This window comes from Pyrgilauda ruficollis, unplaced genomic scaffold (assembly GCF_017590135.1).
Source record: "Pyrgilauda ruficollis isolate IOZ18807 unplaced genomic scaffold, ASM1759013v1 scaffold17, whole genome shotgun sequence".
Classification (NCBI taxonomy): Eukaryota; Metazoa; Chordata; class Aves; order Passeriformes; family Passeridae; genus Pyrgilauda; species Pyrgilauda ruficollis.
This window is the reverse complement of record NW_024515875.1, coordinates 2998936-3026510: the sequence shown is the minus strand read 5'-3', so window position 1 is coordinate 3026510 and position 27575 is coordinate 2998936. Positions and strand designations below refer to the sequence as shown.

General features: G+C 38.9%; 1 protein-coding gene across 1 annotated transcript; it reads left to right on the top strand.

Moving 5' to 3' along the window:
- The first annotated feature begins 673 nt into the window (after nt 1-673).
- On the top strand, nt 674-27575 carry CIP2A (cellular inhibitor of PP2A). The gene is made up of 20 exons (XM_041464053.1): nt 674-1579; nt 2566-2713; nt 4345-4457; nt 6366-6460; nt 7091-7187; nt 8136-8258; nt 8410-8552; nt 9280-9355; nt 10433-10660; nt 11145-11304; nt 12150-12291; nt 13086-13185; nt 14060-14178; nt 16709-16901; nt 19131-19205; nt 19329-19439; nt 20180-20376; nt 24227-24309; nt 24812-24951; nt 25990-27575. Exons 1-20 carry the CDS (start codon nt 1271-1273, stop codon nt 26158-26160), a joined length of 2823 nt encoding a protein of 940 aa, XP_041319987.1. The 5' UTR covers nt 674-1270; the 3' UTR covers nt 26161-27575.

The following is a 27575-nucleotide window of genomic DNA, read 5'->3' as shown; positions in this document are numbered from 1 at the left end:
CCAGCTGGGTGTCCTCTGCTCCAGATCTGGAATTACCTCCTCCTGTTGCAGACTATCAGAGTAGCTGCATCTTCAACCAGTAGATCCATAGAAGCTATTATGCATGTTTGCTCAGCAATAAAAGAAGTACTTTTTGTTACACATCCTTTTTTTAATAGGTTCTCTACATATGGAAATACGCCATTTCATTTTCTACTGCCATTATGTATGTCTTTTGTTGTTTGCTTTTAATGCAAGAATTTGCTTTAATATTAACCCCAATTTTAAATATTTAATAAATACTATAGTTCTGAAGGTGGCCTGCAACTAGCAGCCACAGCCAAACCTGGAATGTAAGTCCTGAGTCTTCCAGTCACTACTATAGACTTGCTCACCATTTGAGACTGTGAGGAAGACATTTACATTGGTTGTATGTTAAAGACCCTTCACAAATTATTTATGTATTTTAATCCTTTAACTGTTTTATTATTTCTAAATATTAATTACTGTATCAATATTGATTACTGTTTCAATTTTATCAGCACGAATCACACCTATTTATTACATTTAGGCCTAATATGGCAGAAAACAATCTGTGCACAAGCTGAAAAAATATATTCAAAAGCTTCACACAGCAGCATCCACCTGCCGACATCTGAAAGGCGGGCGGATGAGGGAGTGTTTGTCCATGTCGGGGGGTTGAGCAGTAGGGGCGCGGAATCTCTTGTACCCTCGACCTTCGAGCACATGGTGTAAGGAAAAATATGGTCCAAGAAGGGCACGATCCCGCCGTCCCGCGGCGCTCCAGCTGCAAGGAGTGCGAGGGAAGGATTCCCGCTGCAGCGCAGGCAGCGGGAGCGGGCGCTGTGCCCGCACCGGCCTGCGGGGGTCGCTGTGTGAGGCGGACGCGCGGCCGGGTGCCGGCGCCGCAGCCTGGGTCCGCGCCATCGGCAGCACACTGCTAAAACTTCCCCCTCCCGTGACAGAGGCCAGGGAGCCACAGGCGGGAAGGGAGGCTGCCTTGTGGCCGGGCTTAAGCCTCCCGAATAGGAGAGGAAAGGGTAATGGGGACTAGAAAGACAGCAAGAAGGCGAGGCAGGGCTGCGGGCGCCAGGTGGGTAAGCGACGGCAGCTCCAATCGGAGGCAGCTCTCCAGAGGCTTAGCGGCTGGAAGACTCAGCTCCCTCCGAGCACACAGAGCTCCGCTTAGGAAAAGCATCCCTCTGGATCGCCCCGACGGCACGCCAGCCCTAAAGCCGCTGTCACCGATCCAAGCGCCCGCATTCCCCGGATGCCGCGGCTCCTCCTCCGGCTCTCACCACCCGCCCCAAGCCGTGGTTGCTGCCCGCCCCTGCTTCCCTTAAGCAAGATGGCGGCGGCGGCGTCTCCCATGCTGCCGCGCGGCGGCCGCTCGCGCTCAGTGGTCGCTGCGTCACGCTGGCGACGGCGGCGGGAAATGCGAGTGAGGGCCGAGGCAGCGGCTGCGGGCCGGGCCGCCATGGACCCCCCGAGCTGCATGAAGGCCCTGCTCCTCGCAGCCACGGAGTACCGCGCCGCCAGGACAGCGCACAACGCCGCGCTCCTGCAGCGCAGCCTGGAGGTCGGAGCGGCGCCCGTGCCGGGGGCGCGGAGGGAGCGGGGCGTGGGAGTGGCTGTGGTGTTTGTTATTAGAACGTTTTGTGGTGTGTTTGTGTGTTTACAGAAGTGTGTTGTGAGTCTATATGCCCCCAGGGCAAGCAGATAGTGTGGGTTACAGGGGACTTATTTTTTTATTTATACCCTAAATTCTGGTTGGCATGAATTGTTTCACAGCTTAAAAAATAGCGTGCGAGTGACGAACTAGTTTTGCATCTGGAGTTTTCCAGTTCCGTGCAACACGTATTTAAACGTGTTTTTACTAAGGAGGCGGACCCGTTCATTTCCCTGATCTTCTGGTACAGCTTTGTGTACAACTTACGTGGTGGCCTTTGAATTAATCTCCAAGTTACTTTTTCAAATACAGATTTGTTTTAATTGCTAGAACGTTTATGTGAGAGTTAGTATCTCGCTTTGCTTTCTTCCCTATATCCCTTGTAAAGAGATACAGAGGGAATACACAAAACCAACATTATGTGTCTCCCATATGCAAAATATAAATTGTGTCTACCTGCATTGGTGTAAAGGTATATAATTTTTGGCCTCTTCTTATGTAGGGTTCCCCTAGCTCAGGGCTCCATTTTTTCATCCCAGTCACAGAGTCCTCCCAAAACAGCACTGCCTGATCCTCCCTGCAGAGTGCCACCTTTGGGTCCCTGTCCAGACCTTTGGAAGGCAGGCTGATTGCGACATGGTTATTCTTTCAAAATAAACTAGATAAACTTGGCACTTTCCAAGTATAAAGGGATGAAAAACATATTTTTTCCATTTCTGCCTTTTTTTTTTTTTCCCAGCAGGTGTGAACATAAATGTCCCAGTAGAATGACACTTACATTCTCAGTTTGTCAAGTAGGACAAAATCTGTTTCATGCAACTCTGTGCTTCGTCTTCTGTGTCAATTACATTGTTGCAGTTGAGTAAGTAAGGTTGTTTTTCTGTTTTCATCTCCAGGTTATCTCTGGACTGAAGCTTACCCGTTTTTTTGCTTCAAACCAGATTCTACCAAATGAATGTCTCAGTTGCCTTGTAGAGCTCCTGGAGGACACTAATATAAACCCTTCTCTGGTCTTGTCTGTGGTTACTTTGCTATCACAGCTAGGTAAGGTTTGTGTCTGAACTTTTTATCTTTTGTCTGGGCAAGGGAAGATAAGACAGATGCTGATTCTGTGTTGTGGGTGATTAATGTCTTGGAAGAAGCATGAGGTGTGAAAGATGAAGTATTTTTCATTGTAGTGGAGTGCTTGGCTAAGCTACCTGTTAAGAAGTTTTGCGGTGAGAAGGAGATTTGAAGTCATCCCTGTGAGTGACAATGATTGTGCTTGTCAGAATTTATCCACTGAGTAGGGTGAGAAATTATTCTCTTGTCCTTTATTTTTGGAGCTGGAAAAGTGAGAAACCTGGCTAGGACATGCACGGACAGGGAGAAGTGGTGTCACATCCTCTGTTGTAATAACAATCAGTCGGGACTCAGTTTCCTCATGCAGAAGAAGCCAATTCTTTATTCCCATAGCTATTTTTACACAGTTTTTACAGACCTCGTGTTCAACTCTGGTTGGCTAGTAGTTTTCTTGCTCCTTAATTCATTGGTTAGTAAGTGCTTGTGTGTGTTGGTGTTAAGACTCTTTCCATCTACAGGTGTTTACATGTTTCTTTGGTGGATTCTCGTGGCACAGATCTATTGTTTATGCAGGTTCCACTTATTTTTCTAAGAATTGGTTGTTATGCAAACAAATTCTCATTCTTAGAATTTCTTCACATGGGAACTTGGAAGCTACTGCTAGCTTTACTGGAGTAGCATGGCCTAAACCATATTTTATAAGACCTTTCTTTTATAACACCTTTTACCTGTCTGCGACAATCCTCAACTGTCATCACCTCAGTTTACCTCTCCCACTGGAGTGCTTACTGGCAGTGTGGGCTCTCCAGTAGCCTGACCTATGTGCATCAAGTTTCCCAACTGCAAAAGAGGTTCTACTGCCTTTTGCTTGTGTATTGAGATGCCTTTTTTGGGTTTGTTTCCCCCTCTATTTCATGGAAATGGGACTTTGTTGTCCAGGGAGCTCTGTGCTCAGAGCACAACCTACATATACAGGGAAAAATTATCCCATCACTGCTTAGTTTCTCATCATATATGAGTAGTTATTCAAGATTTGAGTCCTTTATGATGCTCCCTTGTTTATCTTCTCTGATTCATGGAGTATAAGCCTCTCTGAGCTTCCTTTTATGTTTTTGGAACAATTAATGTAAAATTATATTTGTTATAGGGTTCTGGAAAATTTTAAGAATTAAGTCCTCTGCCAAATGATCTACTTGTTTTGCTACAACTCTTTGAGGATTGCCTAAGCAGAACTGGCCTCTATTTACTTATTTAACTAATGCTAGATAACCCTATCAGGTTATCAGTTTGAGTCTTTCCACCATAGCATGAGGCAAGAAACTGAGCTCATTGAGTTTAAGATCTAAGCCTTGAAGTGCAGGTTTCAATATGTCAGAACTCACACTTGGTAGGTAGGAGGTAGACTATTCTTTCAGTGTCCAACCTTCTTAAGGAAATGGATTAGTGTTATAATTTATGTCCAAAAGTGAGGTACAGAGGCAAGAGCGTAGGAGCTGTCATTTGTTTGTAGTTACCTTTAAAACATAGGTGAAGAACTGCTCAGAGACTTTTGCTTCTGCTTCAACTGGTAGCTAATACAACAGTTTCTTTTGCTAATGACTCGTAAATTCCAGCTTCAGACTCAGAGACTAGAGAAGCTCTCCAGGACACCTACAATCTGACTAGTGTGCTGGCAGGAGTGGTTCATCGAAGTTCTACTAATCTGAGTAATCCAGTCTTATTACAGGTAAAGGAACTAATGCTTCATAATGTTTGGCTGCTGTTGCATAATGAACATTATGCTGTATGCATACAATAACTCTTCAAAAGCTCTATTGGAAATAATGTGTCAAGGGAAGTTGATCTTAGCTGTGTACTTTATTTGCTGTATGAGGTGGGTATGACAGGAATTTAACAATTTTATAGAGTTCTTTGTACTCTCTTTAATCATACTGTGCTTCTCACCTGCTCTAACCAAAGAGCCCCTAAAAAATCCCACAAAGCAAAAATAACAACCAACCAAAAAAAATGCTGCTTTTTAAAAATTATTTCAAGAAGTCATTGCTTGAGAGCTCAGAAGATTGATTTCCAGTTGAGGTATTTGGCTGTTTCTCCTGACACAAGCCGTTTCATAACACAAGCCTGGAGATCATTTTGTCTAATCAGTACCTTGACAGGTAACTGTGAAGGAGTGAAAGGAAAGCCGAGGCTGCCTGTTTTTATGGGAGGTTTGCAGAGCATGTGTGGCCTCCTTTTTTCTAGTCAGTGCTATCTGCCAGTGAATGCCAGGCACTGCACTAATCAAAGCTTACAGTGACTGTCTGACTGTCAGTTTGAACTCACCAATTTTAACCTATCCTTAAAGGTTTCTTTATTTTTTTTCAAATATGCACGGGTTTTGCTCTAAGCTTTCAGCAAGTACTTGCTGGTTGCCTGTTGTCATTTGTCTCTTTCTGAAAAGCAGAAAATTAATTTACCAGTAGTCCTGTGGCTCTTGTGTGGAAAATAAGTCAGGCATCCAGTAAAATCTCTTTTCCTGTGGTTTGTGTATTTCTCAAAGCGCTAGGAGTACCACAAGGTCTAGGGATCCAAGTGACTCGCCAGTCAATAGGAGAGATTTTGTAGTTACCAGATTGGATCTGTCTTAAGACCTTGAAGCTCTTAGATATCTAAATGGTGAGATTTAGTTTTAACTGCTAACCTCTGCTGTGATTGTTGTCATGTTTGAGTGTATTGACTTCAGTTATGTGCTAGCAAAGTGCTGTATGAAGGACTTTGCTACCCTTAGACCTGTTGTCATTCTTTAGGGCAAACCTGTTTTTCTGTAGGCATCCTTTCTGCACGAGCTTGCAAAGTGCTTTTTTTGATTTTGATGAGACTTCTAGACCTTTCAGTGGGACAAAGCCTGTTTATCAGTGACAGAATGGAGAACTTGCTGGTGAGGCAAAGGTGGAGAATTGAATGTGATGCCTTGAGAGGCTGACCTGGAACAGAGACTAGACAGAGCTAAAAAATAAAGAAGGTATTTTTTAAAAGGCCTTAAAGGATACACCTTGGGCAGTACAAGAGCCTGGCCAGGGCTACACCCAAGATGGACCCAAAATGGTCACAAGGCTTCACACTTTTATAAGTTTTGGTCCATTTACGTATTGGGGTTAATTGTCCAATTAGAGCTTCAGGTTAATGAAGTCCCATCCTCCACATTTGTTCTCTTCAATTCACTGTTGTTTGTGCTCTTTGGGCTTGAAGCGGGTACCTAACAGTTGTCCTTGTTTCCCAAGCTGGAAAATAATTGTTTGTCTATCTATCCTGTGAAGAGAACTTCCTAACACTTAGTATAAAGCTGGGTTACACACCAAGGCAGTACAGAATCTGAAAAATATGAAAGATAAAACTTAAGGCATCAAATGGGCTGAAAAGGTAACTCATCTGTCAAAATAAAATCTTAATAATCTTTTAGGGCTTTTACTAATTTAATCAGTATGTTAGGACATTACAATGTGCTTGCAGCAGCTTGTGTAACTGCTATGTCAATGTTAGAGTCTGAAAATTAATTCAGTTGTGGTGTCTTGATATTTGTCCTTTCAGTTTCATCTTTTTCATTCCTCCTGAGATGGTGTAGGACAAGCATGTGAACAGCTTTCTGTTTCCTCAGGGTATTCAGTTGCTGCAGAGACTAACCTACAACGTTCCCATCTTTTGTGCTGGCGCCAACATCGATGGATTAATTTTGTTTCTAATGCATCATGTGTAAGTGTGTACTCAGTGTCTTTTCGTATGGGAAACGGCAAGCTAAGTTTCTAAACTTTCTGAAGGCCATTAGAGTGCTGTACTAATCTGGTCCCAGAGTGAGCTGTGCTCTGGAGTAAACAGACTTTACTTTGAAAACCATGTACTTGTTGCAGATCGTCAAATGCAGCGATTATGGGACTTTGAGTGATGGAATATTAATTAGCCTCAGCCCACCTCCACACCTCTGGGAGCAGGGAGCTAACAAAGAGAAAAGCCAGGAGGAAATCCATGCTTATCACTAGGAGCAGACCTGTTAGATTAATAAAAATTTGATTCAAGTGCTCATGTAAGAAATAAAATGAAACTTATAAATATATGTAATAGACAACCTCTGATAGCAGTGATCTCTGATAATTTGGGGGTTTTTCAGATGTACTCAGTTAAAAGCTGCCCACACTGCATGGATTACAGTCTGAATTTTGCTTTGCATGGTGAAATGGTGTCTCATTAAAAAACAAGCTCTTGCCAAGACACAAAACAAAATATAAGTCCCCCAACCACCCAGCTCTCCCAGCCCCAACCCTACAATTTCTTGTAATTAAATTCAGGATGCTTCAATTAAAACATCTTTTGGGCTTTTCTTTTAAGTCAATCCACTGAAGATGAGTTAACAATACCGTGTTTAGGACTCCTGGCAAACCTCTGTCGTCACAACTTGTCTATTCAAAGTCAGATAAAATCTTCGGTAAGAGCTTTGCTTTTGTGTCATGATTCTCCAGCTTAAGGGTAAGAGTTAATTAACTCTACTAGGTGATTACCTTAGTACTTCTTTAACACTTTCAGCAGTGATAACCCTGACCTGCTTGTTCTGCCGAAGGGCAGTTGTTTCTCCCATGCTGGAGAAAATAACCAGTAGAACAGGAAGTTGGGTATCCTCTTTCCTTTGATTCATTGCTGTGTGCCCTGGCTTGTGTTTTGTGTTTGATTTTTGCAACTGTTCTCTGCAGCTGAAAAATGAATTTAAAATTTGATCATTCTTCCATAGAAAAAACTAAATGTCATTAAAACATAAAGATTATAGGTGGAATTTTGGTAAGCAAAAAGATTTGCCTTTCAAAAGATAAATCAATAAAAGAGCACTGATGTTCATGTCAGAGTCCTTGAACCCTCAAATACATATACATACCTGAACTGCTTGGTTCCTGTGTCTTCATAAATCAGTGCAAACATTTTATTTTTTAATTCAGAAAGAGAAATTAATCTACATAAAAGCAAATGTTGTTCTGTTTACCTTGGAAGAGAGGCAGGGACAAAAACAGGGAGAAACTATTGTGAGATCTGATAATTAATCAGAGAAGGGATAGGAGTCAATTTTCAGTGATCATTTTCTCTTATGGACTTTAGCAAAATGACTTTCTCATCTTTCTTTAAAATAATGATGGAATTTCTTCCTTGGTTGGTTCTCTGTTATTTTGGGGTGTTTTTTCTCATTTTTCCTTATATAGGTTGAAAAGAGAACATTAACATCAATGCCAGTATTGTGCAGCAGAACAGTGAAATAGCTTTCCTAGAGAACTGTTACCATACTAAATATTTTTTGTATTATTCATCATTTGTATGGCTTACGTATAAATATGTCAAACCTGTAAATTTGGTGGGTTTGTAATATCTTTGTTTCTCCTTTTTGCTGTAGAATAATGTGAAGAGTTTCTATCGTACCTTAATAAGTTTCTTGGCCCACAGCAGTTTGACTATGGTTGTGTTTGCACTTTCGGTGTTATCAAGCCTTACCCTAAATGAAGAAGTAGGAGAAAAAGTAAGTGTGTCTTTGAAGTTATTTCTATTCTGAAGTTGTAGATAAAGCTGATTGTCACACTGGCCTAATAAAATCCTAATTCCAGCTAGTTTTAATAAGCAGGACACCCAGCAAAGTATGTGCCTATACATAACTTTCGTCTTCCTTTCAGCTCTTTCATGCTCGAAATATCCATCAGACATTTCAGTTAATATTCAATATTGTTGTAAATGGAGATACTCTAACAAGAAAATATTCTGTTGATTTACTCATGGATCTTATGAAGAACCCCAAAGTTGCAGATTATCTTACCAGGTATGGCTCCAATTCCTAAAAGTATTTTTCCTAATCTCTAGTTCAGTTTCTTTGCTGTATGCTATTTGAATTCTAAACCAAACACTAGGGAAAAAAAAAATCCCAAGATGCTTTTTGAATGTTGCTAGTTGATTATAATTATAATTGCTATATCTGAACCTAAAGGGTTGCTGGGTTACTAGTTTGACACAAAATTGTGACTTAAAGCCTGATTTTTTCATTGTCACTGAGGGAATATTGAATACCCTGTTCTGTAATGTTTTGTCTGGATAGTGTTGGTAGTCAGACAACAAGATGAGTAGCTATCCTGCCTTTTACAGTGTTATATAATCTTGAAGCGGAATAGTATGGTTGAAGTTGTAAGAATTCATAATTTTATTGGGGGGGGGGGGGGGGGGGGGGTTAGAGTGGTTCTGTGGAGAGCTTGACTAGCAGTTCTGCAAATTCCACTACCAGAATTTAGGTGCTGATTTTCAATCTCAATCAAGCAGTAAACATAGCTGAAAAATCATAACTTATTTTAAGGAATTTGCTTTAATTCTTAGTGATAAATAACTTTAAATATTTTCAATGCTTCTGCTATTTCAAATAAAAATTAAATTATCAAAATCATCACTGTACTTGAAGTGTTTGGGGGTAAGAAGGAGAATAGGGCACTTTCATCGCTTTGTCTAAATGTGCTGAAATTTCAGTTTTATAATTTTTTTCTTCTCTATGCATGCTGTAGATACAAGCACTTCACCTCTTGTCTTGGTCAAGTATTAGATCTTCTTCATGGAAGGGATCCTGATTCATCATCTAAGGTACTTATACTTTTTCAGTTAAAGGCTAAGAGGCTACATTCCTAATCTAATTTATCTTCTGTTATTATAAATAGGTTCCTTGTGTACAAGGGTTGGTCATTAAGTACACTGTCTTCAGGACTCTTAAATGACCCAGAGAATTCAACAAGTTTATATTTTCTAGTTATTCAAAAGCCTGTCAGGTTGAATTTGTAGTGTTGGGGTTTTGCCAGATTGTGTGTCTGCTTTCAGGCAACAGATGTAAAGGCAAAAAGCCAACATAAACACCTTTTGTGCTTTGGCTATTAAGAAATTTTGGCATCTACCAGGAATGCATTATATCCCACTTTGCTCTCTAAACCTTGAATTAATACTACTCAGACTTCAGCTGGTGATCAGGGAACCCTGATGCTAATCTCAAATGTGTAAGAATAAGTGTTCTTACCTTAGTTGAACAAAGAGATGCCACTTCTGTTTGAGCAGTGAACTGTTACATTCAGCTTTGTGTTGCTACCACCTTTCATGTAAATGAAACACTGGCTATCTGTCACTGAAGGCTAAAATATGAAATGTGAAAATGTTGGGGCTAAATATATCTGTGAAACAGATCTGGAGTTTTTTCTATGAATGTGTTACACATCCTAGTTAATAATAGATGCTACTATTTCTGTGTGGTTTTGGTGTTGTTTATGTGGTTTAGAGAGGCATGTTGACATGGAGCTTTCCAGGGTGGTTTTTGTTATGTGCATGCTCAGAGAATGGATGTGCATCCATTCCTGTCTCAGAATGTTTTCTCTTTGACAGCTTTCTTCATGCTGAGTGTATACATGTTTGTACTTCTACTGTATTGCTAGCCAGCAGTCATGTCAGAAGAAAAGAATGCAATACACTGAATACTGTCACAAGCCTTCACCAGTCCAGCAAACTGTTTCTGCTGCTGACTTGGCTTTAAAGAAAGAAAATTATTGCTCAGAAAACTTTCAAGTGCTAAAAGGAGTTGCATAGAACTTGCGTATCTCTTTAGACTTGTGTTACGGGAGTTGCAGTTTCTGTGTAAGTTCTTGATTTAAAAGCATTTGAACTCTTCACTTCACACAGATCTTAGAGCTGCTGCTTGCCTTCTGCTCTGTGCTAGAACTGCGTCACACCCTGCGGCAGGCGATACTGGAACCAGCTGGCTTGCCAGTCTCTGCAAACACCAGACTTGTGACTTGCTCAAAGAGTTTTGAACCATCTGTTGCATTGGTGCACTTGTCAAACCAACCATTGGAAGGCTCTGAAGACTGTTCAGGGCTAGCATTGCAACTACTCAAAGAGATTTTTGAGGTAAAAAAAGACTGATAACTGATTTTAAAGAGCTTCTTAATAGCTCTTATTTTTAAATTATTTTTAATCAACTGTTATAGTTTGACTTGAAAAATAGCACATACAAAATACTTATAATAAAGTTCATTATAAAACAGTTATGTTGGAATAAACATACTTCATAAAACAACCATTCTTTTAAAGACATGCAGTATTTTAGAAATATGTCTGTGTTGTAAGTGGAAGACAAGGCAGTTTTTGAAGTCATGAGGTAGGTAGAACACTATCAGAGTTCCTTTCTGGGACTTAAAGAAATGAGGAAGTTCCTGCTGTTTCTGTTCCCTGTAAACTTCCTCCTCCAGTATGATACTGGTCAGCCATCTTAAACCTGAAATAGCAAGAGGCTGGGAAAGCAGGAACACAGACTGGTGCAGGAAGGGGTGTAGTAAGCTTGACTTCCTTGTGCTGTACTTTTCAATATTGACATAAAATGTCTTTACTACAGGATGTTATTAACAACAAGAATGGTAAATCAGCTGAACACTTTATGGATCTTTTGCTGCCTGTTCTTCTTGATCATCTTCAGATGCCAGAACAGATTGTGGATGAGCTATTAGTGAAGAAAAAGTGTGAAAGAATGGTCAAGGCTATTAATGTCCTCACAAATATCCTTTTTATGTGCTTCTTGGCAACTGATTTATTATTCCTCCACCATGATCTGCTCTAAGATATTAAAGGCATGTTCACCTTGGGTCTCTTTAATAGCTTCTAATGACAATAACTGCCCTAATTTTATTTAGGAGTGTCATCTTGCAAGATCTAGAGTAGTTTTCTAATTGCTGTGAAATTATTTTGTAATACAGCGGTGCAGGATAAAATGTTGTGGCTATTCAACAGAAGAGAAGCACTTTACAGACCAAAAACAAAGATGAGTGTTTTCTGTTGAAACTGTGGGGGGAATTTGGGCAGCCATCTTCTTGATCCATGTAGTATTGTTGCCTAGCTAAGACAAGTGCAGCTCCCAGCCAAATATGATACAAATTTAGATTAGAGAAAGAAGGAAAAATAACATGGAATGACACAATTTTATACTCCTCATTGAGTCCTTAGTGCCCACAATAAGTTTAGTAAGGGGGACATGACTGCAGGATGTAATCCTGAGTTCTGTGGAGAAGTCTGCTGGCTCACTTCCAGGTAGCTGGGTCTTGTATTAGGGACTGCCTGGTCCCTGCCTTTTGTTGACTATGCTTCTTTATGCCACCCATTTTATTAAGGTTTGCCTTTGCTGTCTGTTTCCAGTAAGTGTATGTATTAACTGAAAAGTGAAGCTTATTTGATTTGTTAGGCATGATTTAAGCGCTTTGTGTTGTTGGGTATTACACGCATTTTTAGAGGCTCTTGTGCTTTTATGCCGCAGCTTTTGTGCCCTAGCCTTATTATTACAAAGTGTTGCCTTTTGGTGTCAATACCTAGGCATAGGTATTTTGAATTTATTCTTAACTCTGCCTACTGCTCTGCAGAGATGACACACTGAAAATGCATGTCTCGAAGGTGCTGACTGCCAGCCAATGCACGTGTCTGATAGAACACCAGTTTCCTCATTGTGGGATTGATGCTGGCTTTGGGACAAAATTGGTGGACTCTAAAATGTGGTGAGCACACATATTTATCTTAAGTCTAATTAGGCATGACTGGTGTGAGAGTTATGATATTGTTGCAGTGGAAAGAATATGGTGGTTGAAAGTACCATTTAAATCAATATTGGTATTAAATTAAACTTGGTATTTTCTGGAATAAAAAGTAGTCTTGCTGGTCAGTTTATTCAGATAATGTTTTTGGCATAAGTTGGAGATCCACTTATGTGGAATAATGACCTTAAATCTCATGCAGTAGTTGAGACTGATCGAAGTTAAAGCTTACTAGAACTACTCATGGCATGTGATTTCTCATTTTGATTTTATGCCGTCAGGGTTCCAAAATATCACACATCACTATGGGGGCGGTTGTTGCACTGAAAATTAAATGCACATTTCTTCCAGCGCATTGTCATTATAGCTAAAAGCTAGCTGTAGCTAAAATATAGCTATAAGTTAGCTATAGCTTACAGCTTAGCTATAGCTATAACTTATAGCCAGTTTCTCTGGCCAAAACCCGGTGAAATATAATTGAACCTATTATTAAACCCTCCTCACTTTCAACCGCAATTGGTGGTTTTGATCTTCATTGTTGCCATCCTTGACATGCTGGAGAAGCTCAGGCACACATTCAGGCAACTCAGTATGATCTCTTTGGTTCTAGCATCATTGCCTTGCTAGATATATTTATTTTCTCTGTGAAGGTATTTATTAGGTTTTTTTAAATTGACTGGATTTGTCAGTGCTGATTTGACATATCTCACCTTTTTTTCTTTTCACTCAATTTGCTTTTCTACTTGGATGTTTAAAAGCAAACTTGCTACTGATATTATTTTGAAAACACTTGATCTTATGAGCAGATTGCAGCAGGATGTACCTGGTATGAAGGTCAGCTTCTACAAAATGTTACAGGTATGATTTTAAAATGTTTTATGAAATGTATCTGTGAAATAAAGTGTCACTGCACTACAGTAGTTTTAGTTATAAATGTTTTGCATGGTTATCTCTGAAGTGGTAAAGCTTCTAGGAAAGTGCAGTCACTTATGCACAATTCCTAAAGGTTGTTTCTCTATTCTTCTAAAATAACAGTAGTTTGCTTTTACTCTAGTCATTGCTTTGGTAATGCATATGAAATCATATTTTAGCTGCCTGGTAAGAGTGATCCTTTTAAGATTGCATTATGACTGCAGTTTAAAGGTAGCAAACTAGAAAACAATTACCACAACAATACAATCATTTTTGGGGCTGGTTACTATTAAATATGTACATCTAATTTGGAACTTTGCATGGCCAAAACAGTTTCTGGTCAGATGATGCCTTAATAAATTACTTTATAGGTGGAAAAGCAGTCCAGAGAGTCAAACGCTTCTTGCTGTTTTGGAGATTTTTTCATTCTAGAATGGGAATTGTGTAATTTAATGGGTAACAATGAGTTTTACAGTCCACAATTAATCTTTATAACTTCTGCTAGTGACCTTTTATGTTGAGTATCAAGCATTTGAAAACTTGCAGGAATTAACTATCCTCTTTACCTCTTGGGTTGCATTTAATGTAAATCGTGATTTCAAATACTCAGAAGTATAGACTACTTTTTAAATTACATGTCTTCTGTGGACTTCAGGCTCAGAAACTTAGAAGGGCAAACTCTTAAGAAGGTAACTTAAGTTTTGAATAAAGCATTTCTGTGCTCATGGGCCTTGTGATGTTTTGGTAGTGTGTGTTTTGTGGGGCTTTTTGTTGTTGTTGTCTGCTGTGTCTTGTTTTGACCAAACTAATTTATTTTTAGGATCAGCGCTTGATTACACCTTTGACATTTGCTTTAACATCAGACCATGGAGAGCGGGTCCAAGTGGGCCTTAAAATATTGTTTGAGGTTGCACCCTTACCAGATTTTCCTGTTGTAGTGTAAGTATTTTTGTGATACTCTGGTTAGATTTGACATTTTTATGGGGTTAGTGATATTCATGTTTTTTGGATTACTATTTTCAGCTCATCAGGCACAGAAACTTTAGAAAAATTGTCTTGTTTCTGCTTTATGTGCACTTACGAGACCGCAGTGATCCTGGAGGCCAGAGGAAGTCATCGCAATGCTGATGGTATTCATTTTCTGTCAGATCCTAGAGAACAGAGGAGCAATTGACTTCTGTCCCCGTGCTCATTTGTCTGAAATCTGTGCTTGGAACTTTGGGTGCATCTGACTGTCAGATTTCTCTCTAATGAACTTCGTCAGATGTGTCATTCTTGAGTTCCTAAAGCTTTGCTCACCCTTTTGCAGTATCTTCCAAGAAAGATTAGGGTAAGATACAGGCAGATGGCAGTTCAGATAGTATTTAAGGTGGTTTAAACAATGGAAAAAGTATTGAGAACTCTGATGGAGTCCTTATTTCTGTAGATGTAATAAAATACAAAAAAAAAAAATTAAATTTTTTAAATATAAATATAAAAAATATAAAATTTTAAATTCTATCACAACCTGGAGTTGAACCTTAGAGATATCAAAGCAGCAAGAAAGACCATTACATCAGCAGCAAAAGCCAGACATGAAAATGTATGCCTTTCTGCTGAGTGGAGCAGGAGACCTGTTGCCAAAGGACAAGGAAAAAGTTGACATACTGAATACCTTGTTTGGTCTTCACTGATAAGGATTCCCAAAGGCAGAGTGATGTCCCTGAGAGCAATGAGAAAGCCTAGAGGAGGCAATATGTAGTCTGGGTGGCACAGGGTCAGGTTATTGAACATCTAAACTAACTGGGTGTACAGAAGTCCAGAAGAGCTGACAGGATGTGCCCTTGAATGCTTAGGGAGTTGCCTGTTGTCATTCCAAGGCCACTCCAGAATGCCTTGGAAAATTAGTGGTTATTGGGACAGGTTCCTGACTAGAAGACTAGAACAAAACAAATGTAACTTCTGTCTTCAAGAATGGCAAAGGTGATCAGTAGCACCCTGAACTGCACTTGGAAAAGTCCTGATGGCAGGGCGAAGGAGGTGGTCATTCCCCTCTGCTCAGCTGTGGTGAGACCACACCTGTAGCGTTGTGTCCAGGCCTGGGCTCTCCAGTGCAAGAGAGATACGGACATCCTAGAGTGAGTCTAGTGAAGAGTTTGAGGGATTAGCATGTATTACACAAGGTAAGACTGCAAGAGCTGGGCTTGCTTACTTTTGGGAAGACTTGCAGGGTTCTTATCAGTATGTTGAAATGTCTGAAAGACAGGAACAAAAGAGACAGAGCCAGGCTTCTCCGTGGTATCCACTGACAGGATAGATGTAGGCACAAACTGAAATATAAGAAAAAACCTTTTAGATTTCTTTAAATATCAGAAAAGAAACCCATTTACTGTAAGATGAGGTCAAACTGAAAAATGTTGACCAAAGAAGTTGTGGAGTCTTCATCCTTTGAGAGAGTCAAAATTACAAGGCATAGTCCTGGGCAACCTGCTAAGAGCAGGAGAGTTGAACTAGGTGGTGTGTAGATGGGTCCCTTTCAGTCTTAATTATTCCATAATTTTATGGGTTTGTGGATATAAGAAATATTTTTATAGTAGCCAGTAATGAATAGTCTGGCTGAAAGAATGAAGGATCTATAAAATCAAATATGTCTGGAATTGTACAATGGAGCAGCCAAATAACATGTCTGTAAATGCAAGTTAAAAATAAGCTATGCTCACTTAGGAAGCAATTGAGACAGCACTTCAGTGAAGTGGTTGGGATAGCTTAGTAATTAAGGAATTTATCAAGAGCAAAAAATTTATAACTGGTGCCTCTAAAATTGGGTCTTGATTTATCATTCTTGTTTGAAACATGTTATTGGTACCTGCCTTGAAAATACTAGCCACAAATTATATACAGACACTTGAATATAGGTGCTGAAATTACTTTTTTCTAAGCTTTTGAGTTCTCTTCCCTATACAAATTTAAACAGATTGCATTTTTATTTGCATACTTAAATTGTGGTTAAAACTTATAAAATCAAATGTGTTGTACACAATACAGTATTGTAAAATAGAACTGCAGACAAGGAAAAACTGAGGTTATTGGTTGCACTCTGCCTTTTCTTGATTTAACCTTATCTTTATGGCCAGTAAAAATTCTTACTAATGCTTTCTCCATCTTCTTTGATACAGTGGCCTAGTTAATTTGAATAATAACAGGTGAACCTGTTTCTCAGGTTCATAAGAGATATGATCTGTTGCCCAAAAAGAGCTGAGCACTATTTCCTTTCTGATAAGATTCTGTATTTGTCTCTAAAGGTTAGCCATGGTACATTTTTCCCCCCTTTTTCTGTATGTCTGGGCAGTTTGAGCACATGCCCAACACACATCTTCGTAAGGTGTGATAATGCAAATGTGACCGTACATTTTGTTATGAAATCTCATCTTCAATCCTTGCAATGCTATTGGTAGCAGGTTGTGTCATTAATAGCCTCATGTTTATACAGGCTGGGTGAAAGCATTGTAGCAAATAATGCCTACAGACAACAAGAAGTGCAGCACAGAGCAAAGAGAATCCAAATGCAGGCACCTGTGACCAGCACTACTTCAGTGAGGTGTTCTTCATCCTATCCTTCAAATAATGACTCCAAAGCTTCAAATATTGAGGAATTAATACAAAAACTTCATTCTGGACTAGAGGTTAGTAGAATTTATATACCATTGTGAAACATTTGACACTTTTTTTACTGGGAGGGATAGAAATTAAAATCCAAGTGTCAGACTACCATGTGTGGAACAGTTAAGTTTGGTTTAGATTCCTGTCTGTTTGGAATGTGCTCTTTTTAGTGAGCTCCTGAGCAGAATTCAGAGATGATATGTTGAGCTACACCTGAAGGTAGGGCTCCTTACTGAGGGCCCTCTCCAGTGGGTTTGCTCACAGTCATCTTAGCTGTCAGATGCAGAGGCAGGAGCCACGTACAGTCCAACTGCTTAGACTTGCAGGGACACATACAAGGAACCTCCTCCCTCTGCTTCCTAAGAAATAGCCTGTAATAGAGTAAAGACACTGTGCTACTTTAGAAGAACAGTGCATCTCTTGTGTGCCTAAACATGCATACTGACATTCTCCTTTTGTTTGCTGTAGCTGACTCTAGCATTTGCAGTTCAGCTTTTGTGACCTTGGAAAGGTGCTGCTATTATTTCAGAAGACAGTGCAGAGGGAAGTAAAAAACTAACTTGCATTGTGAATGAAACACCCAACCAGGAACCACATACCATGTGCTGCTTTGTGGGCCATCCTGGCAGATACTGAATATATCTCCTCTTTCTCTTTTCTGTTCAAAGCAAGTTGGCTGCTTTGTAGCTGCTTTAGACTGAGAGATGGATTGTTGATTCTATTGTCTTTTGGCTTAAAAGAACTGTATGCAAACTGGGAAAAGGAATAGAAAGTGTCTTGGTAACAGCTTGATATCTGTATGAGTGGTATTGCCTCCAGCCTTAGCTTTGCAACTCTTATCTCTTTGTTGTAACTGATATAAGTGAAACTCAGAGAGATACCAGTTAGCTAGCAGAGAGCTACCATCTCAGAGAGATGCCAGAATAACAGTGAAAATGGTCAAGTGAGTCTTCCTTAGCTTACTTTTTACTCTGCCACTGGATGCTCTCATTGATTGTTCTTCTCAGGACTGCATGACAGTCTGTGGGTGCATTGCTGTGTTTATATTAATGTAAATCAAAGCAAGCACAGGTGCCTACACAGCACTAATGCAGCAGCTTCACAGTAATGTGACAGATTGAAAACATGCTTCAGTTTTCTTCTTTAGGAGAGAAAATTGTTGATGAATTGTTGAGTGATTCTTTTCTTAGACCTTCTAATTAGTAGTTCAAAAACAATGTACACATTCACTTAAAATATCCAGTACTTGAGCTCTGTCTGTGTATTGTGTGAAGCTCAAATGCTTGTAAAAACAGAATTGAGAAAACACTTTTCATAGTATCACTGTTCAGAGAGAATGAAGGGAATTTCATTCTTAGAGCTGTTCTTGGAGTCATTTCTATGTCTTTTAGATATTTTAAGTTTGCAAGTAGGAAAATAAACTACTTGTGTCGTACTTTAGGGACAGAAAAATGAGCTGAGAACTGGAGCTACACGGGGTCTCCTGTTAATTTGCAAAAAACATTCTTACATAGTGGTTCAGGATGGTACAGGCTTTTCTGTAGATGTTCAATGTATGAACAGCTGGCATAGTTTGCACTTGGTTGTGCATCAACATCTGTGAACATCTGCTCAAAACTGGTGTTGTAATAGCACTGCCTAAGAGAAAATACCCTGAAATCACTAAGTAGCATTTTCATTTGACTCCGGCACATACTTTAATAAACACTTAGGTCTTGTTGTGCCATACATGGTGCATTTCCTCTAGTAAGTCACTGGGTTAACACAGTAGGTTCTGTAGGTCCTCAATAGTATCCTTTCCAGTATTTTAGAAAAACTTTCCTGAGCCTCTTCTCCTAATATGTATGTTGAGAAAGCAAAAGAGTATGAACAAGGAGTTTTAAATATAGGCATTTTGTGCTATTAATCTTAGGGCAGATTATTTTAGATGTCCCATGAGCGGCCTGCTAATTCTCCAGCAAAGATTGGACCAAAGGGAATAATTTTAGAATGGTGATTTTACCTTTTTATAGTGCTGGACTGATAGTCTTCTGCAGATGAATCCTATTAAGTCTAACCAGTTCAATTGCTCACAGACTTTTCTCAAGGGTGAGGTGGATATCTTTGAGTAGATAGCCTCAGATACAAAAATGAGAATTCAAAAAGTCTAGTGGCAGGGGGAGTTCACAAATCTACTGAGCTCTTTAGTGACACGTTACCTGTGTAAGTAAATTGAAATTTCCAGTATCGGTGATTGGAAAACGTTTCCACAGATGAAGGAGCCCTTGGTGGATGTGAGGATATCTGATGTAATGGATGTCTACGAGCAGAAGCTGTTCGCGTTAGCGGTGAGTACAGCCTCATGCGCATGCGATGCTGCAGTTGGTACTTTCAGAAAATATTAATGAGAAATGTTTCCCTATTTGGTACTTTCAGAAAATGTTAATGAGAAATGTTCTCCCTATATGCAGTCTAAAGAAACGAGGCTGCAGGATCTACTGGAAGTAAAGGAAGTAGCTCTGGCTCAGGCTGAGAGGCTGATGGCTCAGTACCGGTGTCAGAGAGCCCAGGCTGAGTCTGAGGTAAGTAGAGGAGCTTCAAGGTGGAGCTGAGTAATGATTATCTGGGTGGCTTTAACTGTGATCACGTGTGAAAACTATACTGCTTATCTGTAGGCTGTGCTTGCATGTTAGGGCAGTCCTAATTTTCACCATGAACATCCTGTTTTCCTCTAGACTGTTCTTTGGCACAGCTTTCTTTAATGCCCTTTCCCCTACAGGAAGTCAACAAAACCAACCTACTCTGCTCATTATAATTTGTTAAGCATTAGTGATAATTCAGCAATATTAAAAAGTAATAAACCCACTTACTAGAGTTCTCTATCAAATTTGCTGGTAGATAAAGGACTGTTTCCTGTTTGTGCCTTTTGATTCACTGGTCAAACTTTCAAATAAAGCTTGCTTTTGTGGGGTCAGTATTTGGGCTGCATGTTGAAAGGTGAGAATAATTTCTATTCTTTAAAGGTTATATTAAAGATTGTGTTGGTTACTAAATCCACAGCTAAAATGTATCATCTTCTACTTTGTTCTTCCCTCTTCCCTCACATTGTCGATAAATGGAGCTAAAGGAATTTAGTGAACGAATTAATTTGTAGTTAATATTAGGTGAGAGAATTTATTCTCTTAATGTAGATAATGACATTTTGGTGTCATTATTAGATCTATGGCCTCAAACGTGCCTAATACAACTTGAGAAACAGAATTCCCTTTAACGTACATGGCTTTTTTTTTCTTTTTATTTGGGGGTGTCTTTCCACTCAAAGGCAAGAACTCTTGCTGCAATGCTGAAGGATGCAGAACGAAAAAATGAAGAGCTTAACGATTTGCTGAAGGCTCAACAGGTAGAATCTGAAAGAGCACAGACTGATATTGAACAGCTCTTTCAGCACAACAGGAAATTGCAGGCGGTTGCTGAAGAACATGAAATACTAAAAAAATCCACTCTTGATCTCCTTCAGAGGTAAGACATGTAGGATCTCTAAACAAGTATTTCATATGAAAAGAGTTCTGATGTCCTTTACTGTGCTAGGCACATTAGAAGAGCAACATTACACGCTGTGTCATGTTTTTAAATGAAAAGTTCATTCTTTTTTCTTCTGTATGCTTGTCAGTAAGTTCTTTCAGGAACTCAAATTTATGTTGCATTTAACATACTTAAATTTATTAAGGTATTAACATCCAGCTTTCAGTGGAATGAGAACTGAATTGTAGGTGCTGAAGGTCCAGTTCATTAAATAGCAGAAGCTTTGTATAAAAAGAGCATTGTTCTCTAAGACACAGAACTACCAATGCTTAGTTTCTGTTAGCATTATACCATGCTCTCAGTGTCTCTCTTTGATCTTACACGCTGTCTTGATGACGTGCTTGCAAGAGCTCTGGAGAAACAGCCAATATCAGTGTGTTTGCATACTGTAGGACTTGGCTTTGTTGGTCAAGTCTCTACCAAATTTGACTAAAATTAGGCAAAAGTGAGGTATGAAGGAAGGAGACACATTGTGTGTCATGAATTATTTATAAGCATTGTTTCATTGGGATCTTGAGCTAAAAAGAATATGTGAGACACGCAAAGTGTGTCATATCACATAAAGATAGAAAATATTTGAAATTAGAATGTGCTTTGGAAGAATAAAGGCTTAAGAGGGCTTTGACTTCTCAGCTCACGAGCTGACACTAGGTGTCAGCAAGGCAAAGAAACTGGTAACATTGAGATCAAGTTTCTTGCTTAATAACGGGAGCAAGCATTATTAGACAATTTTGAAAGCGTGTTGCTGCCAATAAAGGAGTCATTGAGGGAGGAAAATGTATAAAACTTTTTTCCATTACTAGATTTCTTGAATAAGTGTCTAGTACGGTCACTGTGGAAGTGCCTCCATTTTTGCTTGAATTGTAGGCAGTCATACACTTTGTGAACATGTATTGTCTAATTCACGGGAAATAAATCAGCCTCTATCTAGTATCTAACAGTTTTAAATTCTCCAAGCTAGGAACAAAAGTTTCTAATCCTCACAATGTGTTTCTAAAGCAAAAACTTAATTTTTAAAACGGCCTTCATACTTCAAATATGCTGTTTCTTGAAAACAATCAATTAATTGACACCAGGGGATAGAATTTGCCTTTTGGTAGGAAGGTAGGATAATGTTTGCTTAGAGCATGAAATCTGCCTCATAAGCCTGTATTAATTACACACTGCATTGTCTTCAGTATATTCAGTTTCTAGTATCACAAGACAAGATCACAGACTAAATTAAAAGGTCCCTTAAAAGATGGCTGACATACACAAACTGTTATAGATTAGCTCTTTGCAAATTTCTCAAGGTATTTGTAGTTTTGTGAATTCCTAAAAGTTTTCTGCTGGAAGGAAGTTGCTTCCTGATCATTAATACTTCAGGATATGTAAGGGATCCTCTGAAGCTTGGCTGGTTTGTTTGTTTGTCTGTTTTCTTCTTCTGAGTCAAGCATTGGAACAGGCTGCCCAAGGTTAGTGGCCGAGTCACCATCCCTGGGGTATCTAAGAGATGTGTAGATGGGGCATTTAGGGACATAGTTTAGTGGTGGACTTGGCAGTGCTGGATTAATGGTTTGACTCAATGATCTAAAGGGTCTTTTCCAAACTAAATGATTGTATGATTCTAAGTATGTTGATTTAAAAAGAACAAACCTAAAACATCTAACACACTAGCAGCCAGCTGTCACTGAAAAGCACTCAGCTGAACACACCCCCTTCCAAAAAAACACCTTGCTTGTCACTTGAGTGGGATGATTGCACAGATCATATCAAATATTTTTATTTGGCAAAGTATTAAAGTAAAAGCTCTCTTCAAAAGCAACATTTCATACCTACATTTCATTTGTAGGTATGAAACAACTGAAAGACAATATAAAGATCTACAGATTACATACAATTCACTAAATAAACAAGTGGAAGCAGTGATGAAACTAAATTAATCACTCAAGCAGCAGAGTGACAGATCTGTTCAGTCTTTTTAAAGCAAGTGAAACAGTAAAACTTAATAGCACTTTAATCTCAGTTTTTCAACTGTGATTTAACTAATATCTGAGAAGTGAAGTTAGCCAAAAATGCTTCAGGGTTGGTTTATATATTTATTTTTTATGAGAATCTGTACTACTGACTTTGGTTTAGTTTATTTGCTCCTTAATTGGTTGGAGCAATTGGTGAGGGACTATCAACAGACTTCAGCAATAGTAGGAAGAGAAAGATGAAGTTCTTAGGTGCACTTGGGAGAGTGTGGAGGTGTCATTTTAGTTGTCATTGAATTCTCAAATGCTTTTGTCATGCAAAAATTTCCTTGTATTTTCTTTTAGCCTGCATGTTTTCTCTTAATGTTGTCAAGTTGGAAAAAAAAACCAAAAAAACATAACAACCAACCCTACTAAATGAACACATTTGAAAGTTATATTAGAAGTCATGATGGGTAGTATTCTGCCTGTGGTATAAAACATCTTTTTCAACTATAAAGCTAGCATTACCCATGTCTTCTTCAAGAGTAATTGTAATTTTTCATTTTTGATGGCTTAAAATAGAGGTCTGTTGTACCTTTCACCAGTGTAATTAAGGGAATATAGGCTCTTCTTTGACAGATTTTATTGAATACATAATTTTCAGAAGATGTCTTTAATATATGTTCATAGGCAGGCACTGTATTCAATTGAGAAATAAAATGGTGTTCTTGGTTTTACTTGGAAAGTTCACTTCACCCTTCCAGGCTCTTGCCTTGTCAGTAATCAGAGCAGTCCAAATCACTGCCTTGAGTTCTGATTCAGAGGGAAAATTTTCATTATATATTTCAATATTCATACTGATACATTAGTTTGCTACTGAACAAATTTGGCTATTTACGTAGAATGGTGCAATATGCAGCTCAGGGTAATTGGGGAGATATTCTGATGAAAGCTGACCCTTGTTAATTCCAGTCTGGAGGAGCAGTTTATTATATAGATACTCTTGAACTGCTACAGAAATGGAGACACTGAAAATATACGTCCCTCCTTCTTGCTAGAGGCTGCAGCTTAGAAACTGGTAGATAGGAAATGGATAATCAAGTAAACAAAAGTGACAGCAGATGCCATCTAGGCAAGGCAAGTGGCAAGTAGAATATGCCTTAGAAATTAGTCTGGCTGGTAATGGAAAGAGTAGATTAGCTTCAAAGAGTGTCAAGTGCTCATGTTAGAGCTGTACTGCTGGTAGATGCCAGTGCCTCTGTATTAAATGAGTGTGGAAACTGGGGATTACCCAAACTAGTGAGGACTGAAGCAGGCCTGTACAAACGCTTTGTCACTGTCTTATGGTATGGTCACTTTTGAGTGTTGTGTGACAATCCAGGAGATGTTCAGAATGGTATTTTTTGTGTATAGATACAGGGGTAATACCTGAAACAGGTTTTACTAATTGCATTGTCTCTTCAGGAGCACAGTAAGAGCTAAAACCCCAGCATCCTTAATCACTAATGGCAGGGAATTTTTACTTGCGTTAAATGCCAATTTTAGTTCTGCCACAGTATTTTGAATTATTTGTGGCTGTGGTCAAAGGCACCAGTTTCTGGCCTTTGTACTCCAGGTATCAGCCTTTTCAGTAGATCCTACCATGATCAGAGAAGGGCAGCGATTGGGTCATGGTGGCAGGAAGGAAATAAGATCTATTTCTACTCACACCATGCACATTCATAGGTTTGATGATTTGAAGCTCTTGACAGCAATAGGAAATAATAAAAAATTCATTTTCGTTTCTTACAACAGGGAAATGGTAGCATATCTCATTTTAATAATTAAAATTTATTTCTCTGCACTTTTAGGAATGCTGCACAGTTAGTAGAAAGTGAACATCACAGAAATGAATTGCAGCAACAGCTGCAGGAGAGAGATGGCACAATAGCAAGTAAGTCACCTACCTAAAGGTCACTGAAGCTAGAGAACTAACTGTACTAACTAGATGTTGTTACTATAGGCTCTAGATAAGCTGCTATATCTTAATAAGCAACTTGTAAGCCTTAAAAGTTGGGCAGAGATATATAATTTAATAGTTGAATGAAACAAACACACATTTTGATATTTTAGAAAGGATGCATGAAGTTGATTTCCCAGACTTGACTGAATCTCTGCATATTGTGTCCCTTTGGGATCTTCTTGCAACATGTCCATTAGAACTATTTTCTGTATGAAATGCAAATTAGAAGAGCTTAATTTAACTCTCTGCAAATGACTGAAAGCAACCACTAAAATTTAGCAGTAGGTGGCACTACTCAGTAATTCAGTTAGCAGCCATGTTGAGTCTAAAAAAAAAAAAAAAAGAATAAAAAAAGCCCCTTGTCTCCCAGGCCAATGCAGTATCTGTTTTCTAAGTTTGGTATCTGATCTTATAATGTGTTCATTTTCTTAAGCCTTGCAACAGAACATAAATGTTCTGGAAGAAAAAATAAAAACTCAACAGAAAGAAAAAACAGATATGGAACAAACTATCGATATTCTTAGAAAGGAATTAAGTGAAACACAACAAGCAAGAGAAGAACTGAGTATCAAGGTAAGGAATTACTTGTGCCAGCATTTCTGAGATTGGAGTTTTAGGTATCTGTTTAATTGATAGAGTTGGTATATCAGTACTTTGGTGGTTAAATACCTAAAGACCAAGTAGCTGATGTAGTAGTGGACAAGAACAAATTGTCTCAACTTTAATTGTGTACCTCTTGAGTTTTAAGTTAGGATCAAGTTCTAATGAGACTCTGTGTGGCATGGTGTGTGAGTACATAATGTTGGGATGGGAAAAAACTCACCAAACCAGTGGCATAATGTTAAATAACAAAATGTAACAAATTCCTTTCCAGTAGTTTTGACTGCTGAAAATGTTAGTCAGCTTGCTTTCCCTCCCTTTCTCACATTGAATTAAGGTACATATGTATGCATCAAAATGAGCCTGGGGTCCTTTTTATCATTGAAATTCTAACCAAAAAAATTTTTACCTCCAAGAAAAGGTGTCCTTTTTCAAAAGAGAGATCACTTTGGCTGTACCAAGTCAACACGATAAAGTTAACAGGAAAAAAAAAAAAAAACAACAAAAAACCCCCACAAAACTAATCCCCCAAGCCTACATGTCCTTGACTGCATGTAAGACTCCCTCTAAAATCACAAAGCAGAGATTCATTTTACATGCAAACTGATCAGCAAATGCAAAGTATGTAATCTGACACCAACATTTACTGTATTTCCATTTCCTGGAAGCAAAAGCTTAATCTCTTCAGGCAATGTTATCCAGTATATAGCAAATACTTCTTTTGCTCTCAGTAAATATTAACTGTTGTGGTGCTTGAAATGAAATGTAGATGGTAGCACAAGGGGCTGGTGCTTTCCCGTGGTATCCAACATTTTGCAGTGTGGCAGTAGCTGTAATCACTCATGTGCACCAACTGTACAGCTGAGGGAGATTTCTGAAACAAGCTTGTCATTTTAAAACTGCTTTTTAAATGCTTGCTCAAGTTCACCACCAGGCCACTCAGCTTTCACTGTATTATGTGTTTTTCAGTTGGTAATAGAGGAAACTATAGCATTTTGTTTGTATCTGCAGGCATCTTCTCTGGAAGTTCAAAAATCCCAGTTAGAAGGGTGCTTGGCAGAAAAAGAAGCACTCATAAATCTGCAGAAGGAAAAACTGGACATACACGCCAGCGTGATTGCAGCAATTCACAAACTAAGTGATGGCAAGCAAAGTGCAGAAATAGTGAACCTCAGTCTGTAGGGCTCTGTTTCCTGTGCCTTACGTATTCTGTTAAGTGAGCTAAATTATAGGGCTGTCTGCCAGCTTTGTACACAGTACATGCAGTTTGGTTGCCTTTTTGCATAATGCAGTTATTGCTTAGAAAGGTCAGCAACAAAACAAAATGTTATCAGAGATGATGAATTAAGGGGTTTTGTTGGAGTTTTGCAAACTCAGTTGGGAAAGAAACTGTCAGCGTAATGGGTCAAAAACTTTTTCTGTCAAAAGTAAATTTGCAGATATGGGTGCTTTCTCTTTAAATGTCTTGATCATGGGGAAGGGGTAAATAAATGTTGGGAGGGGTTTCATTGTTTGGGTTTTTTTTCCTCCTTTTCTACCAGAAAGTGCTCAAGTAAACAAACTCTAGTAGGAAATGCCAAGCATGTTAATAACTAAATCGATAAATGCCAGTTTGACTTTGTCAAATGGTGGAATGGGAGGGAGAAGACATCAAACTGCTCACCAGAGTAAGGTGGCAATAAGGTACATGTCTGCAGAAAATGGTAAATTTAGCATTTATGTGACAGAATCCAAAGTATATAAATATTGATTTTATTTTTCCCCACCAGAAAAATGTACTATTTCAATATGCTAGTCTAAGCCAAGTGTAGCTGAACTCTGGGTTGCATAGAAAATAAATGCATGAACACATCAAGATATTTTGACAGCATTTCTGTGTTCTTTTGTGGCAGTGTTTTTCCAAATGGTAATGAATAGTGGGTAATGGAACTACCAAATAAATGGATGTCTGTTTAAAATTTTATTTTAAAAAGATAATATGTTACTCTTTACAGTAAAAAAAACCTGGAGATTTTTGTACTTAATTCATGCAAAGAAATACCTGTGTAAGGGGTTTTGCTTTCAGGCACTGTGATATTACCAGTTCTGTAATCAAAATAGTTCTGTAATAAAGTTCCCAGTGCTGTTTTCATATTCATGTTATGTGCGTTATCCACTGCACTATTGGACTTTTTTTCCCTTTCCCCACAGGCTCTCTCATTTAATGCAGGGAGTAGCTGGCACCAGCACAAAAAATAGCTCTGCAATAGTCGATTTTTAATTATCTGAGTCGTGTCAGGTTATCAATTGCATGTTCTACAAGCAGAGACTTTTGTGCTGTCTTAGTTCCGAGTACCCTCACATCTCAATGTAGGGGACTCCAGTACTTCTTATCTGAAAGTAGCTGCCTTTTATTCTGCATAATCTGGAGAAAGTTTTCCATTTAACATGTGGTTCTATATGGCTTTGTATGTTATTTCATTCATGCCTAAAAATACCCTTAAACATGTATTTATTTTTCAGTACTATGTGTTTTCTGGGCTGTCTATTTCACTTTTGGTGTACTTACTGGGAATAATGACACAATAAAGGTTTTGGAGGTGATGCTCTTCAATTCA